Below are 22,009 nucleotides of genomic sequence, written 5' to 3'. Positions count from 1 at the left end.
GTTATTTTCCATCCGCCATTTATGAAGGTGCCTCTCCTAATCAGGCTAAGACCTGGCACTCTGCAGAAATGTGTCAATTTTCTGTATGACGCTTGACCCCCTGTGAGGACTTGTTTCCTCCTGAGACAGTCCCCCCTCACACTATTCAATAGGGTACCCCAGAGGTGCTGACAGATACATTAAGTGGTAATCCCTTTAGCGTTCAAAATGTTATTTAATGCCCTGATTTCAGCAACACTCTACTGCCAATAAGACTGTAGTCCCTACTTACAAGGCTTGGCATTCGTTTTGAATGTGGAAACACAGGGTAGCTGTAAATGCTTCTTGTAATTAGAGTTTCTTGTCTCCTTCCTCTTTCCCTTAGCTTTGCTGTCTTCCCTTTGGGAGCGACTTAAGAAGAGGAATTTGTTGTGTCTCTGTGGTCATATTTCAGACGATCACAATATCACTTCAAAATGTCAATTGTAACACGGCGGAGGAGTATCCACCCCTCCCCTCCCACCAGCAGCAAAAGCTGCAAAGCATATAACAAGCAAACCAATAATAAACCATGTTTATCGGTGCTTCATTTGTTAAAGGGACAGGGCCACGGGGTGACGAGCAGTGAGGGGAGTGCACTGTTCACTCCCCCCAGTGCAGATGTATGTTTGGCTGTCCATCTCGGGCCAGCCAAACACACAAGCATAGTAGAATTTCTCCAGCCCAGCAACACAGTTACCGGGTAGGAGAGAGCCTGCACGGGCTCCCAGTCTGCCTGGGAGCGCTCTGGCTGGGTGCTCTTAGCCAATCCTATTGCTGCTCTGAGCAGCGTCAGGATTAGCCACAGGGCAGGCTGGGAGCCTGTGCCTGCAGCCTAGAGAATGACGAGGGAAAGAGGAGAGGCGTAAATGGAGGAGGTAAGTTTTTTTTTTTTAATTAAATTTTACCTTATCACACCCCCATGTGCCGCTCCGGCCCCGGCCCTTGTGAGCGAAGCAAGCAGCGACTGTTTTAAAACAAAGTACATAAATATATGAAGTCCATCCATTAAAAACAACAGCTGAGATTTTCACATATTCTGTCGAGTAGCACATTTAAAATATTTTATGATATGTGTGAAACATGTGAACCATAAATACCTCACCAACACTTTACACACGGAATTGAAAGTGTATTAATCTAACGACCTTTACTTCCTTTTGCTTCGCTTACTAGCAAACTGTTCATTTTACTACTGATGTTATGAGTTGAAATACCATTCTTAAACTGCATCAGAACAGGTTTTATTGGCAGCAGGACATAGGTGCCAGCATTCAAGAAAAGATGCAATAGTGTGTTACAGCTAAGGAAACACTGCATGCAACAGCCCTTCAGGTATTCTCCAATAAAAGTAACTCTTATAACACTCATCACAAACAAAATCAATTTACCTTTCACTCCAAAAGTCCTCATTTAAATGAAAACTCCTGCAACTGACACTAGAAATTCGCGCAGGAACTGCAAGGGGAAATATTGTGTTTACTGACACTGATACTAAGGATATGATGATCGGCTGAAGACACCTTATTTCGGCCTCTTTCCTGCTGCATCCTTCGGCTCACCGTTTCATAAAAAGGGTCGAGATCCTGTGGGTCACGCACTCACTTTTGTCTGCAACCCTCCCCCCCCACCAAAATAGGTAAGATAGGCAGTGACATCTGCGCAGGTAGGGTTGGTAAGCTAAAACCTATGAAGAAGAGCCGTTTGTTCTCCGCGTTCACAATTCCAAAAATAAATTGATGGACTTTCTAGTCAGAATTTAAGTCAGAGAGAGATCATTTCAGTGCCTTCCAAGCAAAACAGCCCTTCACAGCAAAGCTCTGAATGGCCTTCCTCACAGTAACATTTCTCAGGTCCAGTAAAGAGACTGAACTCACCTTGAGAGTGGCACTCAACTCTTGAATATCTGAGACAAATGTGACAGGCTATCCTCCATGGTAGTGAGAGGAGGGATTCTCTGTGGATATTTCATTTAACCTGGTGGACAAAGTCTTCTCGGTCTAGTTTCAGTAGATGGAAGTTTCACCACATCACCATGTTTGTCCAGAAGAAACAACCACTTTTCATTTTAAAATGTAATTTACAAGAAATGACAATTGAAACCAACAAATACCAAAAAGCAATTTCAACAGATAAAAGCAAAGCAATCAATTTTTTCAAACACCACTGAAAGGTAGTTTCATCCTGTGGTAACCTGTGAAAACCAACTATATTTTCCCCATGGAAGAAAAATGACAGAAATAACGAAATTGTTTTACAATGGTTCCCGCTGCCTGCTGCACTTAGTTAAGAAGAACACGAAAGGATACTTCTACCTATATTTAACTTGAGACCCATACAGGAACAACTACTATATATCATGTTTGTACGCATCTGCAGACAATATCCTCACACCTTAACATTTAACTTACAGCAGAGTCAGACACCCTCATCAGTCTCCTAATTATTCAACACGTGAAAAGTTCCAGCATACCATGTTTCAGTCAATATAGCTTCAATGTAGTGCAATTATAACTGACAAACTCTTCTCACGCACAAAAAGTATATATTATGTCTTATCCATATGAAATATGACTTAAATAGGAAAGTATGTGCTGAAAAAGTGCATTTAGTGTAAAATCACATCTACAAATATATTTTGTGCCACTGCCCGCTTACATAATCTTGCATTGCCTAGACGTTTCTCACTAAAAACTTGAAAAGAAAGGAAGGACACCTTTCACAACTTGTTCTTATTCTGCTGAAGACAAAACTACAGCCAGGAATAAGCAAACGTTTATCTAAAAATGCATTATTACATTTTACAGCACTAGCCACTTTATTGAAATGTTTCTTAAAAATGAACAACCCTCAGACATTTGGCTTGAACCATTTACAGTTTATTAGAACAGAGTAGGGTGGTCTTACCCTTCTTCTTAGATTGTAGGTGAGGATCAGGTTTCTGGAGAAGGAGTGAGAGAAGGCTGAGTAGAACTCCAGAACTTTCTGTAAGGCATCCCTTTTAATGACATGAAGATCACAGTAGGTGAGGGCTCTGACATTGGCACACGAAGGGGCGAGTGTGGTTTCTTTCCAGAAGACATCACCAAATACATCACCTTTACCTGAGTTCAAAACAGCAGATACAGCCAATTAACTATTTTCAAACATGAAAGTGAGGTACATGGAGTTACAAAATGACTGTCCTTCAAATAATTTAAATAGAGAACATATTTTGAGAGGATATCCATTTCATCAGGGCAGCAGTAAAATAATACACCTCAGTTTGCCACATTCACAACCAGCCCTAGCTTATCATGAAAAAAACAATTAGTGGGATTCCATTCCATACATATAGGTGTGGAAAGTGCCTACACCCCTTAAAAGATGCCTGTACCCTTCTCTGCTTCAAGGAGATACAGAGGTACCCTCCTCCTTTGTGCGGATGTTCCACTGGGGTATTTACAAGATAGCTGAAGTAGTGGAAACTTTAGCATTTATTTACAGATTATCCTCAATTTCAAAGCATAAGAGAGGGACAGCTAAAGATAAGAGTACAGAGATAGTGTGCGTGCTTGTGTTTATTTGTCCATAATTTGCTGCTGTCTGAGAAGTTTCTCTTTATCTTTCTTGCCCAGTTGTCTGAAGCATGAGTTGTACGTCCATGCATTAGGAGTTTATCAAATGTACTAAATACATTTTCCATTTCATTACAAGATGTTAGGTTCTGAGAAGACTTTACTGAATCTTTCTGAAATTTGCAACTGAATGTTAAATGTCCCTTGAAGGACTACACAGACTTGACGAAAACTAAGTGGGAAATTTGCTTTCCTGGGCTGATCTTGAGCCCAACTGCAGCTCTCGATATCCAACGATCTGCCTTCTTGTGTCCAGCTCCATATGCAGAACACATTGAAAGCACTGCTGATTAGTTAAATGATAATATAATCCTCTTTCCCCTTGGCATAGTTGTATCTCCTATGGGGTGGTCCATTCCTGCTGTTTCTAAAGTCCTCTGTGAGAAAGGGCTGTTCGATCTCAAGTAACAAAGTACCCAGTCAATGGCAAAATGCTGTATTTGACTGAAAGATCTAAAGCAAGCCAAGTATGTACTTAATCAAAGATAGGTTTCTACATCCCTTTTATGCACACACATAATACTTTACAAATAGGGCATTCCTCATCCATTCATTAGCATTAACCCATTTATGATTTCGGTATTGTGATGAAATGCCCATTTGAGCGAGGTCACTCCCATGTTTTGCTGAATTTTAATGTCACCCTTACGTAGGCACAAGTAATAAAGACACTAAACTGTTACGTTCACTGAAAGCTTTTATTAATTTAAAACTGACCTCAACCCCTGACAGTTATGGTACAGAGCAGACAAATGTGTAAAGCCTTTAAAAGTACAAACATAGTTAAAGAGTCAAAAACACATGTGATTACAAATCCCATTCCGATTCTGCGTGGTGATAGAGCGGTACGTACTAATAATTTACCTGTATTCGGACGCTCTTTAGGCCGATGAATCTTTTGACTAAGTGGAACTCTCTGTACTCTATATCGATCAATTTCATCAAATCGATAATCAATAACGAACATAAGCAATACCCTGATCAACATAACACTTCACAATTAATCCAGAATACATTTCGGCGAACCCTGACCTTTCAGCCAGGAATAACTACACCAGTTTATTGCAAAGTTAGTGAATTTATTTCCCTATATTAACAAAGCTAGCACAATATAAATGTGTCTCAACACCAAATGATAAACATATATGAACATTAATAGCTGTCCATAGCGGCGAAACAAGTGCAATCTATGTAGCATTTGAATAACAAGGCATTCGATAATAGCAATGCAAATCACTAATACGATAATCTGTAATGAGCTAATTGCATACATTTAGTCAGCATAACAAGGTCTCAAATTGCATCGTGCAACAAAAGGAATCCTCATCTAACCTCAAATTAGCATCGGCATGTGGGACTTCATGCGAAAACAATTTAGCAACATTAATTTAGAAAACTCCTGGCTAGGGATCTTGTAAAAAAAATCAGCAGTTGGTTACCTAAAAGAAACACAATGCAATTGTACAATTTCTTTTCATATTTACCAATTACGATCAGCATACAAGGAAGTCTTCGTCTCACAGGTACCGTTTCTCGATCAGCATGGGTACCGTTTCGATCAGCATGGGACGGGGCAAAGGGGCAGGGGTGGACGGGGCAATTGCCTCACGGCGGCAAGGTAAAACTACTACTTCATGCAAAGGGATCAAAGTTAAAGTCTCTAGGGCAAGAATCATTTAAAGTCTCTTTCTCTCGATTAGAGAAAGCATCGAAGTCTCTTTCAAAATGGCGTCGCAGCAAGGTGGGCCATAATAGCTATGAAATGGCGCAGTGTCGGGCAATAGCTGATAATGGCTGGTAATAGCTACTTTCTTCTCGTGCACCTGGTTTTTATAGACAACAGTTCAAATCCAGTAGGGTCTTCCATTGGAGGGTTCATAGGTTAGCTTCAAATTGTCCAATCAAAAACGACAGTTCTCAAGCTTTTACTTAAGCATACATTATCCTTGGAGATGGGTACGCAAGTTGCAACATTTTATACCAATTAGCTCACTTTCAGAGCCTCCATTGTCCGCACCTGCAGATCGACCTTGGAGTAAAGAGAAAAATGCCAAGCTGGCACGAAACTTTAAGATAAGCATGTGAACGATCTCAGTGGAAAAGTACAGCTTCAAGCAAAAATACACGTTTAATAGCACATTGGAAAAATACGAGCATCTAAACCGTGAGACCAGGCAACTAGGCCAAAGCCTCCACTAAAGTAATGCTAAGCTAAAGCATTTCAAACAAGCAAATCGTAGCATACGTTTACGATTATGTCAGATTAGTGCAATTCTAATACACCACGTTATATAAAGCACGCTTATAAATGTTGGCAAACTACTCTAAGGGCACATTTTGTCCCCGTACAATCTTTATTAGTTCGGTTAAAGTCACACATGATTATTTCAACACTACGTTTATGCACTAATAAATGAAAACCTTTATTTTCTGCTTCATCAATCCCTCCTCTGATGACTACTTGTCATCACATAAATCATGCCCACAAATTTTATTCTATTAAAATTCTGTCAGTTCTCTTTTCCTTTTAGTTCCCCTAGTTTTCGCTTTGTATTCTTCTGCCATTCTTTTCATTATTTTCTCTTCCTTTCTTCTTTTAATTCTTTCCATAATCATTATTATTCCCCTTTTTATTCCCCAAATTCCAAATATGCAAATCATTACAATTAATATTCCCTGTATTATTTTTAGTAATATTCCATTCCAAATTCCCCCAAGCCAATGTCCCACTGAAGCAAGTCCTTTTCCAACCTTCTCCCACACTCCTGGTTCTTTCAGTTCCTTCAAATCTGCACTTTCTTTTGTTAGATTAGCAAGCATAGTTTTAATTTTCACACTGTTATCAGGAATATAAGTACAACAGTGGCGCGCACCAAGCATTTTGCAAACGCCGCCATCCTTTGCTAAAAGAATGTCTAAAGCAAGCCTATTTTGAAGAGTCATAGCTCTTTCCGTTGCAAGTTCAGCATCTATCAGGATTATAGCACCTGAAAACTTTGTCAACATGTTATCCACTATAGTAGACAACTTTCTTATTTTGATGGAATTCAGCACCACTCCCAATGAAGGAATCATGGCTCCAAATATATCTCCTACCACAGCAGCTGCGGTCTCTCGTTTCTCGATACGATGGGATCCAGATGTCTTTTGAATCATCGATAGGTCATCCAGTTGATAAACCTTTGGGAACACTATACCCAAATAACATCTCCCCCACCATCCCTTTGGAAGACGATAATAGGCATTATACCCACAAATGTAATATACACCTGGAATGATAGGGTCAAGTCCGTTCATCATGAATGTCCATTTGGCCTTAAAGATAAACGTATGTTTACACTCACTCGCTCCTACGAAAATGTTATCATAATAAGATTCACCTCGATATATACAAAATTTCCCTACATGCCAAGCATCTAAAGCTATTCTCCCTTGTGTCTTTACTGCAGCAAAATCATAATTATCTACTGAAGTCCTCTTATGTAGCTCTTTTTCTAATTTCGCATTCATTTGTGCCCTTCTATCATCTGTGCGATCTAAAAAGTTTATCTCTACTGCAGAGAGCGAGCAGGTAAGATTTTCCCTATGAGCGTGAGCCGTTTCAAAAGGTAGCATTGGCTCGAAAAATTCCCTCATTATTTTAGCATCCCAATCTTTAGCAATCTGGCTTAGCTGCGCTATTATAGGAACATATGCAAAGGTAACATCATAATTTGAGTAAAAATACTGTATGTTAGTTTGACCATAAAATCTAGACATTACTATACTACATGTAATCCCGTATGTAAGAGGCATGTGGTGATAAGTCATCCCTTCCTTTACTGATGTCGGTATCTGTGTACACACATAACAATCTTTCGCATCCATAGTCTCAACATATTCTGTTAGCAAGCGATAGAAAACATTATACGAAAGCTCCTTCTTATCATGCAAGAGTCTCTCATCTATTTCCAGTCTTTTCAGTGCGGTTAGTTCGGTGACAGTAACAGGAGCAAAAGTAGAAGCGTCAATTTTCTCATTCTCACCCTTTCCATGCATTGCAAGCACTATTGCCATTATTATTAGTACACATGCGATTACCAAGCCTATACACACATATTTACAATATTTCTTTCTACTGTTTTGCGTCATGATCTGTATAGAATCAGAGAGCTAGAAGCACCTATAAATGAAACTATTTAGCAATTCAGTTACAAAGCTGAACGAGCGCAATGTTCACACAGTTTTCTTCAAGAGGCCAGTCACTTATCGGTTAGCAGCATTTGTCTCAATTCGGCAATAACTCAGTCTTTATCAGTTCAGCAAGTGTCTCATCCGGTTTAGCAATGTCTCAGCTGGTTGTTTGTTTTCACGTTAGATTGTAGCAAGCAATATCATTTATCACCCTTTCAATCAACAGAGTCCATAAAACTTTTCTTTTCTATTGGTATCTCTTCTTCTTCGTTCTCGATGCTTAGAGATACAAACTCGTCAGTCCAATCGTCATTCACTGCATATGCCCATTCAGGACCGGAATATCTTCTGTTCGGTATCCTTTTCCTTTTCAATTTTGCTTCTCTTTTCGATTCTGCCTCGCTGGTACTTTCCTCATTTGTCAAGTCCATTTCTTCACTCGAGGTTGGTACCACGACAGACACTTCCTTTCTTTTCTCTTTCACTTTTGGCCTTTCTCCGTCGTTCAAACCTTCTTCAGTCCTTTGTTTAACTGGAGATATACTTAGTCTCCTCTTTGCACCATGTCCATTTGATGGACCTGCGACCTTTTCTGTAGAAGTTTGAACTTTTTCGTTCTGTTCTGCCTTGTCCCCTTCTTCTGGGGAATCAATCACATTCTCTTTTTCTTTTTCTGTATCGTCTACTTCTGGGAAAGCCCTCCTCTGATCAGGCTCTCCTGCTCTTTCACCCCTTTCGAGCCCTTCGTCACCGTTACTTTCGTCAGGCTCTGTATCACTTTCAGCTGCTTCAGGTTCTTTGTCACCTTCAGCTGCTTCAGGCTTTTTGCTACCCTCAGCTGCTTCAGGCTCTTTGTCACCTTCAGCTTCTTCGTCGCTGTCTGAACTTTCTCCTTGGTCTTCCCCAAGTGAGTCGGACTCTTCGCCCTCCAATAATATCCCTCTCTCTCCTGCTTCTGCCTGTTCGCTTTCAATTCGGTTTTGTTCTGTCTCAGCACTCAGCACTGTTTTATCAGGCACTGGCAGTTTCAGCGCTTCAACTTCCTCATCTGTGGGACACAACACCTTCTTTGTGTGGCTGGCGTGAATCCAGTTGGGAACCCCCGCACACTTCACGGCGGTAGTTGTCGTCAGGATCACTTGGAAAGGGCCTTTCCAACGGGGTTCTAGACACGACTTCCTCACGTGCTTCTTTACCACGACCCAGTCACCTGCTTTCAGTGCGTGTCCTGGACCTTGGATCGGTGGTAAGGTGGTTGCTTCCACCTGGTGAGAGAAAGAGCGAACCACGTCAGCTAGACCCTTGCAGTAGTCTAACACCATATCATCTGTAATATTCAAAAGCGCGTTTGCGGGAACTGCAGGAAGTCTCATAGCCCTGCCCATGAGAATTTAGTGCAGAGACAATCCAGTCTTTCTATCAGGGGTGTTTCTCATTGACATTAGCGCCAAGGGCAATGCGTCAGGCCATTTCAAATTTGTTGATGCACATATTTTCGCCATTCTTGATTTCAGTGTACCATTCATCTGCTCCACCAGTCCTGATGCTTCAGGGCGATAGCTACAATGCAGTTTTTGCTCAATGTTCAGCGCTTCGCAAAGTAACTTTATCACCTCGTTATTGAAGTGACTTCCCCTATCTGATTCTAAAGAGATCGGGAATCCGAAACGTGGTATCAACTCTCTCAACAGTAGCTTTGCAACTGTAAGGCTGTCATTTCTACGTGTGGGGTATGCCTCAATCCAGTGACTAAAAATGCACACAATCACCAACACATACTTCAGACCTCCATGCACAGGCATCTCAATGAAATCTATCTGCATTCGACTAAATGGGCCACTGGCTCTGCCAATGTGGCTCGCATTCACAACCGTTCCCTTCCCTGGGTTCATTTGCTGGCAAGTGACACATCGATGGCAAACTGCTTCTGCAGCTTGACGAAATCTGGGGTTAAACCATTCAGTTTTGAACAATCTTATCATGGCATCTCTCCCTAGGTGAGCTTGCCCATGATAGAACCGCGCAAGCTGTGATAAGAGACTGTTTGGCAAAACAAATTTTCCCTCATTTGAAACCCATAACTCATCTGGTCTCTTTATACATTGTGATTTAATCCAGGAGTCTCTCTCATCCTCCCTGACGTTATTCTGCAATGCTTTTAGTTCATCTATTGTATCTACGACCTTTAAGGCAAATGCTTCAGCTGGTTCGAGTTCTGGCTCACTTATCGAATTCCATTCATCCCTGAGTAATATACAGTTCAAGGCACAAAATCTTGCGACTTGATCCGCATATGCATTTCCCAGAGAAACATAGTCCTGTCCTTTCGTATGAGCACTACACTTTACCACTGCAACTTCGGCTGGCATTTGAATGGTATGTAACAATTCCCTTATTCTCTCCCCGTTTTTCACTGGGGATCCTGAAGAAGTCAGGAAACCTCTCTGTGACCATAGTTGTCCAACATCATGCACAATCCCAAACCCATACTGACTATCAGTGTAAATGGTGACTTTCATCAATGCAGACAGTTGACATGCTCTTGTAAGAGCTACAAGTTCTGCTACTTGTGCAGAATAGACTCCTTGGAGCCAGGCCGCTTTCAAGACACCTGTTACAGTACATACAGCATATCCTGCTTTCAAAATTCCCATCCCATCTCTTAGACATGAACCATCAACAAAAACAATTTGGTCATTTTCATCAAGCTTAGTGTCCTTAATGTCAGGTCGAGGTTTTGTGCAAAATTCAGTCACCTGAAGGCAGTCATGCTCGACGTCTTCAGCGTTCTCAATTTCAGCATTTTCACCAGGAAGCAATGTTGCTGGATTCAACGTAGTGCACCTTTTCAGCTGCACATTCGGTGAGCCCAGAATTATCGTTTCATACCTTGTGAGTCTTGCTCCGGTCATGTGTTGCGTTCGGGAGCGGGTCAAAAGTATCTCAACTGAGTGAGGGACCATGACTGTTACTGGGTGTCCCATCACTATTCCTTCACTCTGAGTGAGGCTGATACCAACTGCTGCTACGGCGCGCAAACACCCTGGAAGTGCTGCTGCAACCGGATCCAAAGTAGCTGAAAAATACGCTACTGGTCTGTTTACGCCACCATGGGCTTGAGTCAAGACAGACAAAGAACATGCATCACGTTCATGACAAAACAATGTGAAAGGCTTTGTGTAATCAGGCATACCTAAAGCTGGAGCCCTGCACATGCACTCTTTCAATTCAACAAAAGCATCCATCTCATCTCCTTTCAGTTCAATTTGATCCAAGGCATCCTTCTGGGTCAGCTTCAGTAAAGGCTTTGCTAGAGTTGAGAAGTTGGGAATCCACTGGCGACAGTAGCCCACCATTCCCAAAAACTTCCTCACCTCCCTCCTTGTCTTTGGTGGACTCATTTGAAGTACACTTGTTATTCTTTCCTTCATTATTCTCCGTGACCCTTTCTCTATCTGGTGACCCACGTATTTCACTTTCTTCTGACAAAACTGCAATTTGGAAGGAGACACCTTGTGTCCATTCCTTCCCAAATGGTTCAACAGAGCAATGGTATCGGCTGTGCAGCCACTTTCTGTCTTTGATGCAATCAGTAAGTCATCAATGTACTGTACTAGAGTTGACTCGAATGGCAATTCTAATGCTTCTAAATCTTTCTTTAGAATCTGATTGAAGATTGACGGTGACTCAGAAAACCCTTGAGGAATTCGACACCAACTGTACACCCTGTCTAAGAATTTGAAACAAAAGAGGAATTGGCTGTCCTCATGGAGAGGCACCGAAAAGAATGCTTGTGACAAGTCGATGACTGAGAACCACTCGGCATCGCAAGGGACTTGAAACATTATCACAGCTGGATTTGGTACGACAGGGCAACACTTGACTATGATGTCATTTATTTTCCTCAAGTCCTGCACAAGTCGGACCTTTCCACTTGGCTTTATTAGTCCCATTATTGGTGAATTACATGGACTGCTTAACACTTCTTTCAGTACCCCCTGTTTTACAAATTCGTCAATGAGCTGGGCTACCTTCATGAGGGTGTCCTGTGCCATGTGGTATTGTGGGGTCTGGGGAAAGATTGCATTGGGCTTTACAGTCACTTTCACTGGTTCCACTCCTTTCATCAATCCCACCTCTTTCCCTGTCATATCCCACACTTCTTTTCCGACTGTTTCCCGTAATTCGGCTGGGATATCTTCTTCAGTTATCATCGGGAAAAGACAAATCAGAGGATATTCTTCATCGACAGTTTCCATCTCATCCCCCTCTACACTGTCCTCTTCTTCCCCATCACTGCTCGTCTGGATTGTTATTCCCTCGTTCGAACACATAATCGAACAACCCAATTTGCACAATAGGTCTCTCCCTAACAGTGCTATCGGGCTTGAGTCACATATCACAAACTGATGCACCCCTTGATAGTTACCGATGCTGACTGGTACCGGATCTGTTATTGGGTTCGTCAGGTGCCTGTTTGCTACTCCCACCACTTGAACTGTCCTCCCTGAGAGTGGCAAATTTGGTACTTCACTGCTCTTAACAGTCGAACGTGTGGCTCCTGTGTCAACCAAGAATGAAACACGATGACCCATTACTCTTCCCTCTACGTACGGACCCTTTTGATCAACTTCCAAGGATGCTGCAAGCACACAATCTCCTTCTTCTTCTGAACTTTCGCTCTCCCATACATTGTTTATTCCACTCTCACTGTGTAGTGGGAACTGTTGTACTGTGCCATTTGTACTCATTACCTGACCCGAGACCTGTGGAGGAACCATCACTTGCTGCTGACTCATTGGTGCCAAAGGTATTTGCATTTGCTGATTAGGTACCATGGGTAACTGCTGTTGCATTGGCTGCATTTGCGTCATCTGCATACGAGGCATCTGCATCTGCTGCGGCTGCATAGGTTGTAATCCCTGCAACTGATTTACGGTCTGAAAATTTGGGTTTGGACCTCTCATTTTCGGTCCCCTCATTGTCTGAAATGCATTGACATCATTGTTTTGCTGACCAACACCTGCACCTGCACCTTCCTGCACCACCATCGGGCACTCGCATTTCCAATGACCGACGATTCCGCACACGTGACACGGCATCACCTTCTTCATTGCCTGCACACCAGTCACAACAGTGTTCAAATCCGGACCATTATTCACAAAACCTCCTCTGCCTCTGCCTCTCGCCTGTGGCTGAAACACCATATTTTCCTGCAACTGCGGCTGCGGTTGCGGTACCTGCTGTTGGAACCCTTGCATCCCTTGCAAACCTTGCAGACCTGTCTGAGCTGCTTTAAGTTGCATCATCATCACCTTCTCTTTCAGCCTTTTCTGTTTCACCTCAATTTAGTCGCTACAGTATTTCGCATAATTCAACACCTCATCGATCGGTTTCGACTGCCAACAAATCAAATGCGACTTTATCATCTGACTTATTTCTGGTCTCAGCCCTTCCACAAATCTGAACACAAAATGAAGCATGTCCTTCGCCTCTATTGTTTCTGTGCCACTGTAGTTCTTAAACGCCTTCAACAACCTCTCATAGTAACTATGAATCGACTCTTTAGCCTCTTGGGCCGTTCGATCGATCTTCTGCCAATCCACATTTTTCGCGGCCACTTTCGTCTTCAAATGCTCAATCACCTTGTAGTACAAGCTCATCACCATAGGTGATGGTGCACCCGTATCCCTGTCTCTTTCTGGTTCACTTGTCGGCCAACCTACAGCTCTTTTGCAATCCTCCCACAAATCTCCCGGAACCACAATCTCAAAGAGGGTGTTCAGATCTTCCCAGAGACATTTTGCAAGCTTCACAAACCTATCAGTCTGTTGATACCATTCAATCGGCTTCTCTCTCAGTTTGGGAAAATCATCCGTAAAAGACTGAATGTCGCTTCTGTGCCATGGTACATGTATTAATTTTCCCCCTGCTGTCTCCCTCATTGGTAACATGGTTACTGCCTCGCTACTCTGTGGTCTTTTCTCGTTGAGCTCTGTAGCACTGTCCCTCCTCTTTTCCTTCCTCTTTACCCACCTGCTTTCCCACTAGTCTAAGCACCTCCACACTTGTGCACTCTGCAGCAATTCTCTAAGGTGCGCCTTCATGCCTGCTGACCTCATGTGTTCAAAATCTGTGGTCCCGAAATCCAACCTGTAGCTTCTGCTCAAGTGTTTCGTCTTGTCTATATCAACCCCGTTTTTGTCAGCTACTTCTTGCAAGCTTTTGTGTACCTTGTTCACTTCTTTTGTTATCCTGGGACATAGATACCTCAGCTCTTCTTCCGAGTAGGACTCTAACCTATTCACACCCATAGTCCCTTCCACCAACTCCTGTGCTTCCATGTTCAACCTGACCCTATTCAGATAATCTTCTCCCTTCCCACTGGCTGAACTTTGTGTGGAATTTAGACTGTTGAACCACTGTGTCAGCTGTTGCGCATTCAACCCCATCAGTGTAGCATTCACATCGACTGCCATTGATGGTTGCGGCAACTTTTCAGTATTCGATGACAGCGGTATCACCAGTGGGGGACTCGACCTCACCAGTGTTGACTGAGCACATATGGGACTAAACTCCATCAAGGTCCCAGATCCAGTTGGCTGAGTCGCTATCGGAGTTATCCCTGGAGTGTTTTCTATACACCTCCTTTCTGTCCCATTCTGCAGCATTGACCCTTGACTGCTCATACCTAAGTTAGGCTGGCTATACAAAGGTACCGGTGGACCTACTGTAATGGGTAGTGATATCGCGTCTGGGTTCTGTCCATTTCCCATGTTCTGAGGCACGTTCATTCCCACACTATGGGTCATCATTGCCGGCATGCCCATCTGACTCCCCGTCATCTGAGCATGTGCATTTCCCCCCTGCCTCTGCTTTTGAGGCATCAGAAACTGAGTTGATTCAACTTGTGCCAATGTCGGGTTGTGACCATTCTGTACTCCCCTTACGGTTGGATCTAGAATCATTCCTGCACTGTTGTCACTGCTATAGTATCCTGGGATCTGCGGCTGGTAATTTTCTGCTGGTTTCAAAATGGGCACATCTGGGTACATTCTCCTAACCTGCGGTATCTGCGGGGTGAACAGTAGACTCGGGTCCTTAGATCCCGATGATGCTCCTGAACTCTGAGTTTCACCATTCTGTACCGATGCCAGAGGGGCAGAACTAGTACTTGGATCTTGTCCACTCTCTGCATAAGGTGGTGGACGGTCGTTCAGCAATTGCATGATTAACTCCTCATCCTCTAACTCCTCTTCTCTTCTCAACTTTTCCTCGTCCTCTCTATCCTTGGAACACCTCCTGTTTGTCTTACAGGTAGCTTTCTTACCTGTCTCCTCTTCCTCCTTAGTAATTGCGGGAAACAATTTTATCCCCTGCAGTACATCTGACCTCCACACCTTCGGTGCATTATCCCACCTAGCGTCCGCTAGTGTCTTTTCTACCTTCCTTATCCTGTTCTCGAACTTATTTTGCTGTTGCTGTCTAGCCATCAGTTCCCAAATTGCTAGAGCCTCAAACTGTGCTGGCCTTGGAGGTACCTTCATGTCGTACATCGTGAATCTCAAATTCTCTAGTATCCTTATATTGAATGTCCCATGAATCGGGAATGCTACGCTCCCATGTTTCTCTGTCAGCTTGTGCCATTGCTTTAGCCAAAGGCACGGAGCTACCCCTTTTTCCTCCATTACAATGTAAGCTGGTGTACCTTCGGGCGGCGTCTCCTCTCCTACGCTCGCTTTAATGTAAGACTCCCCCTTCATCGCACTCCTTAATGCTTTAAAAAATTTCATTTTCTCGTCTTTTATTTCTCAAAATTTGTAATCAATAGGTGACTTTGATTCCCGGAATACTCTTCGCTTGCCTTTCCCCTTCCAATCGAGCCCCACGGACTGCGTCCAATCCGTGCGCGACCCTTCTCTCCAACCAACCTATCCCAGCGCGGCTCCTAGTGACGTCACACTCACACACACTGCGGCTGACAAAGCCTCGCGGCTAGTCCTCCTTCACTCAGCTCCTCTCGTAACAACTTCTTGCATGTATCGCGAGCTACCAAAATAAAACAGATCTGTCGGTTTACTACAGGAAGGGTAACACGATCGCTTCAGGACCTTAGGGATTTTTCACTAGCCTCGGCAGTTATTCCATCTTTCTCGGTCCCCACTTTCGCAAGCAAATCTGACCCGCAGACCTACTCTCAACTTGTCAATGATCTATTCTAGTGCACTTAGAATCTTGTCAAAGCCCGAAGTCGAAGTTCCTTTCACTCCCTCGACACACGTACCGACTCGTTGACCACGCCCGATCAACCTACTAAACCGCCCAGACCACAACATGGATCAACATACTCCGGAGTCTCTTGACCTCGCAGGGCCCGTCTCAACAACAACAACCACGTGGACCTTTTTATGCACGAAGCGCCACACGCACGTGAAGTTCGACGACTTCCCTACTCTCACCCTCGGAGTCGCACCTCCGCTATTTCTATGAAGTTCGACGACTTCTCTACTTCTACACTCGGAGTCGCACCTCCGCTATCCTCTATAAAGAAAAAATTCCTCGCAACCTTTTTCACACACCCTGCGGCAATAAGCTGTGCAAGCGCAAAACCCTAACTTCACTCATACCATCACTAGTACCGCCAACGCTGATTCCATACCTCCATTCTCTTCATTCGCAAGCTCCGAGATCCCGGGAAAGTCGCGGTGGACCTAGCCCATCATCATTCTGTCAATCTGTTTTACCCAAGAAAAATCTAATTCAACTTCTCGAGTGGGGTCTCAAAATGCGTACTCGTTAATTCAACACCATGTACTTTAAGAGTACAGGGTCCCAAAAGACGAAACCGTCCTCTGCTACCATCTACTGATAGAGCGGGACGTACTAATAATTTACCTGTATTCGGACGCTCTTTAGGCCGATGAATCTTTTGACTAAGTGGAACTCTCTGCACTCTATATCGATCAATTTCATCAAATCGATAATCAATAACGAACATAAGCAATACCCTGATCAACATAACACTTAACAATTAATCCAGAATACATTTCGGCAAACCTTGACCTTTCAGCCAGGAATAACCACACCAGTTTATTGCAAAGTTAGTGAATTTATTTCCCTATATTAACAAAGCTAGCACAATATAAATGTGTCTCAACACCAAATGACAAACATATATGAACATTAATAGCTGTCCATAGCGGCGAAACAAGTGCAATCTATGTAGCATTTGAATAACAAGGCATTCGATAATAGCAATGCAAATCACTAATACGATAATCTGTAATGAGCTAATTGCATACATTTAGTCAGCATAACAAGGTCTCAAATTGCATCGTGCAACAAAAGGAATCCTCATCTAACCTCATGTGGGACTTCATGCGAAAACAATTTAGCAACATTAATTTAGAAAACTCCTGGCTAGGGATCTTGTCAAAAAAATCAGCAGTTGGTTACCTAAAAGAAACACAATGCAATTGTACAATTTCTTTTCATATTTACCAATTACGATCAGCATACAAGGAAGTCTTCGTCTCACAGGTACCGTTTCTCGATCAGCATGGGTACCGTTTCCGATCAGCATGGGACGGGGCAAAGGGGCAGGGGTGGACGGGGCAATTGCCTCACGGCGGCAAGGTAAAACTACTACTTCATGCAAAGGGATCAAAGTTAAAGTCTCTAGGGCAAGAATCATTTAAAGTCTCTTTCTCTCGATTAGAGAAAGCATCGAAGTCTCTTTCAAAATGGCGTCACAGCAAGGTGGGCCATAATAGCTATGAAATGGCGCAGTGTCGGGCAATAGCTGATAATGGCTGGTAATAGCTACTTTCTTCTCGTGCACCTGGTTTTTATAGACAACAGTTCAAATCCAGTAGGGTCTTCCATTGGAGGGTTCATAGGTTAGCTTCAAATTGTCCAATCAAAAACGACAGTTCTCAAGCTTTTACTTAAGCATACATTATCCTTGGAGTAAAGAGAAAAATGCCAAGCTGGCACGAAACTTTAAGATAAGCATGTGAACGATCTCAGTGGAAAAGTACAGCTTCAAGCAAAAATACACGTTTAATAGCACATTGGAAAAATACTAGCATCTAAACCGTGAGACCAGGCAACTAGGCCAAAGCCTCCACTAAAGTAATGCTAAGCTAAAGCATTTCAAACAAGCAAATCGTAGCATACGTTTACGATTATGTCAGATTAGTGCAATTCTAATACACCACGTTATATAAAGCACGCTTATAAATGTTGGCAAACTACTCTAAGGGCACATTTTGTCCCCGTACAATCTTTATTAGTTCGGTTAAAGTCACACATGATTATTTCAACACTACGTTTATGCACTAATAAATGAAAACCTTTATTTTCTGCTTCATCAGTGGCGAGGAACTGATGCATCGCCTACACCTAGCTGGCTCATCAATGGTGCATCGCCTTCACCACAAAGGGGTCTTCGTGGCTGGATGAGGATGATTCCACCCGATTGCGTGGATCAGAACCAACGCATCACCTAGGCATCAGCGCATCCCTCCATCCAAGGTACTGTTCAGTGGGCTCTCTGTGGGTGCTGTAGCCGACTTGCCCTCCATCACAGTCAGCCCAAACTTTGAACTTACTCCAGCCTAGTGTGACTGCAAGTAACCTTTCAGCGCTGTTTACTTGTAAGCACTACATTGCAGATATTCTTTAAAAAAATCATCATATTTTGACTTCTACTTATTTGTCATTTCAGCCTTTGTTTACTCAGACACATAGGCCCTCATTCTGACCCTGGCGGTCGGTGATAAAGCGGCGGCCAAGCCGCCAACAGGCCGGCGGTCTAAAATATGCAATTCTGACCCTGGCGGGAACCGCCAACACAGCCTGCCAACTTAACACTCTGACCGCCACAGCGGTACAAACAAACAGCGCGGCGGTTCCCGCCAACAGCCCGGCGGCAGACAATGTACCGCCCACCCTATTACGACCCACCAATCTGCCACCTTTTCCGGGGCGGGAGCACCGCCGATAAGAACACGGCGGAAACAGACTACGAACGGGAAAACGCTCACCTCTACGCACTCCACGCGAGATTCCGGCAGTATGGAGCCAGAGTTGCAGGTCATCCCCGCACTCCTATTCCTGCTCATATACCAGGAGCACGCCCGGCGGCGCGGAAGACATCGGTGAGTACTGCACCTACGACACAGGGGAGGGAAAAGATTACCGGCACACACCCACCCACCCACACCCACTACAACACACACATCAATGCATTCCCACAGATCACTGTCACAACCCACAAACCACCCCCCTCCGAAATAATGCAAAGACCAAAAGAAGAGATCATAAACGGGCAGATATATTGAAATATGTACACCAGTAATCCCAATAAATAAATAAACTATGTACAAAATATATACAGCTACTAAATGTAGTCCAACCACTGTCCGTGGATCACAGGGGTCCTGTGCAAAGGGGCAAGGCCCAGTCCCACGACAAGAACTCCACGGAGAGAACACTGCAGGGGCATCAGAAAGAAAATAGGACAGGCACCTCAGGGGGAAGGGAAGGGGGGGCACCTCAGCCACTTGAGTACACGACGCCAGATCCACGAGGGGACTCCATGACCACTGGCCCATCCTGGGGAGAGCAAAGCCACAGTCCAAACAGTCCATACAGTGGGTGGCCTGCCCACTGGGCCATCCTGGGGAGAGCAAAGCCACAGTCCAAACAGTCCATACAGTGGGTGGCCTGCCCACTGGGCCATCCTGGGGAGAGCAAAGCCACAGTCCAAACAGTCCATACAGTGGGTGGCCTGCCCACTGGGCCATCCTGGGGAGAGCAAAGCCACAGTCCATACAGTCCATACAGTGGGTGGCCTGCCCAATGGGCCATCCTGGGGAGAGCAAAGCCACAGTCCATACAGTCCATACAGTGGGTGGCCTGCCCACTGGGCCATCCTGGGGAGAGCAAAGCCACAGTCCATACAGTCCATACAGTGGGTGGCCTGCCCACTGGGCCATCCTGGGGAGAGCAAAGCCACAGTCCATACAGTCCATACAGTGGGTGGCCTGCCCACTGGGCCATCCTGGGGAGAGCAAAGCCACAGTCCATACAGTCCATAACAGACCCCACTGCCACTGGAGGAGGCAAGTTGGCCAGAGGACATCCTGCAGCCCTGCCCGAGATAGATCCTGCCCTGCCACGTCTGCCAAAGGGCCAGCGGTTCTTGCCCTGAAGGGCCCAGTTCAGCGGTTCTTGAGACGGCGGGGCCCAGTTCAGCGCTCCTTGCCTTGAAGGGCCCAGTTCAGCGCTCCTTGCCTTGTAGGGCCCAGTTCAGCGGTCCTTGCCCTGAAGGGCCCAGTTCAGCGGTTCTTGAGACGGCGGGGCCCAGTTCAGCGCTCCTTGCCTTGAAGGGCCCAGTTCAGCGGTTCTTGAGACGGCGGGGCCCAGCGGAGCGGTGCGTGAGACGGCGGGGCCCAGCGGAGCGGTGCTTGAGACGGCGGGGCCCAGTTCAGCGCTCCTTGCCTTGAAGGGCCCAGTTCAGCGGTTCTTGCCCTGAAGGGCCCAGTTCAGCGGTTCTTGAGACGGCGGGGCCCAGTTCAGCGGTTCTTGAGACGGCGGGGCCCAGTTCAGCGGTTCTTGCCCTGAAGGGCCCAGTTCAGCGGTTCTTGAGACGGCGGGGCCCAGTTCAGCGGTTCTTGCCCTGAAGGGCCCAGTTCAGCGGTTCTTGCCCTGAAGGGCCCAGTTCAGCGGTTCTTGAGACGCCGGGGCCCAGTTCAGCGGTGCGTGAGACGGCGGGGCCCAGTTCAGCGGTTCTTGAGACGGCGGGGCCCAGTTCAGCGCTCCTTGCCTTGAAGGGCCCAGTTCAGCGCTCCTTGCCTTGTAGGGCCCAGTTCAGTGGTCCTTGCCCTGAAGGGCCCAGTTCAGCGGTTCTTGAGACGGCGGGGCCCAGTTCAGCGCTCCTTGCCTTGAAGGGCCCAGTTCAGCGGTTCTTGCCCTGAAGGGCCCAGTTCAGCGGTTCTTGAGACGGCGGGGCCCAGTTCAGCGCTCCTTGCCTTGAAGGGCCCAGTTCAGCGGTTCTTGCCCTGAAGGGCCCAGTTCAGCGGTTCTTGAGACGGCGGGGCCCAGTTCAGCGGTTCTTGAGACGCCGGGGCCCAGTTCAGCGGTTCTTGCCCTGAAGGGCCCAGTTCAGCGGTTCTTGAGACGGCGGGGCCCAGTTCAGCGGTTCTTGAGACGGCGGACGGTCTATGGCCAACTGCTAATTGCCTGGTGGTGCCCTCCTGGGCAGCGGGGATGGTGCTCCTTCACTGCCCACCTGGGCTGTGGGTGGTGGGGCCCTCCTGGCCAGCTGGGCTGGGTCCTCCCTGGGCAGCGGCTATGGGGGTGGTGGGCTCTCCCGGGGCAGCTGTGCCGGATCCTCCCGGGGCAGCGGCTATGGGGGTTGTGGGCTCCTCCTGGGCAGCAGGCCTGCTGCCTGACCTCTCCGACTTGCTGCCCTTGCCCTCCTTAGTCGTGGGCCTGTGGCCCTTTCCTCCCTTTGGAGCTGTGGCTGGTGACTGTCTCTGGGTGGTGTCCGGGGGGGATGTAGAAGGTGGGCTCCTGCGGCGACCCTTCCGCCTTCTGCTCCTCTTCCCAGGGGGTGGGCTGGCTGTCCCCTTGCTGCTGGGCGAAGATCCAGACATGCGGGCTGGCGGGCTCCAATACCCCTGCACCCTTGTCAAGGGGGCTGCAGGGCTGGTGGTGGCTGAGGTGCTCTTCTTACCCCGACGAGAAGGAGGGGGGGCTCAGGGTCAGGAAAGAAGTTAGTAGTGGCGAGGAAGAGCTTTTTGGGACAATGGAGAGTGGTAGGTACAGTGGGAATGGGAGTGGAGGGAGAGGATGTGGTTGTAGGTGAGTCACGTTTGCTGTCTTTGGGTGCAGGTGCAGGAGGGATAGGCTGTCGTGAGGTGGATGGCTGTTGGGTGGGTGGGTGGCTGCGTTTGTGTGGTGTGGAAGAGGGGGTGACAGACACAGTGGGAGAGGACACAGGGGACGTGGAAATGGCAGTGGGGGTGGTGACTGCACGTGTGCGGACTGGAGTGGAGGGTGTGCTGGTGATGGAAACACTGGCTGATGGTGAGGTGAATGGAGGTGTGAGTGTAGACGTCACAGGGAGGGAGGAGGGAGACGAGGAGGTGGGGGTCACAGAGGTGGTAGTGACTGTTGGCATGTCTGCATCG

General features: G+C 45.9%; 1 protein-coding gene across 1 annotated transcript in view; it reads right to left on the bottom strand.

Annotated features, from left to right (window-relative positions):
* Window positions 1-2,737: 2,737 nt before the first annotated feature.
* KCNH1 (potassium voltage-gated channel subfamily H member 1) overlaps window positions 2,738-22,009 on the bottom strand; it is an 849,123-nt gene continuing 829,851 nt past the window's right edge. The window contains exons 10-11 of the mRNA XM_069236535.1: window positions 2,926-3,122; window positions 2,738-2,770 (exon numbers count right to left, since the gene is read on the bottom strand). Of these exons, the coding sequence (XP_069092636.1) occupies window positions 2,738-2,770; window positions 2,926-3,122 (230 nt within the window). The remainder of the gene's footprint in view (window positions 2,771-2,925; window positions 3,123-22,009) is intronic.

The sequence above is a fragment of the Pleurodeles waltl genome, chromosome 5 (assembly GCF_031143425.1).
Source record: "Pleurodeles waltl isolate 20211129_DDA chromosome 5, aPleWal1.hap1.20221129, whole genome shotgun sequence".
NCBI classification, from domain to species: domain Eukaryota; kingdom Metazoa; phylum Chordata; class Amphibia; order Caudata; family Salamandridae; genus Pleurodeles; species Pleurodeles waltl.
Note: the sequence above shows the minus strand (reverse complement) of the source record. Positions and strands in the feature narration are given on the sequence as shown.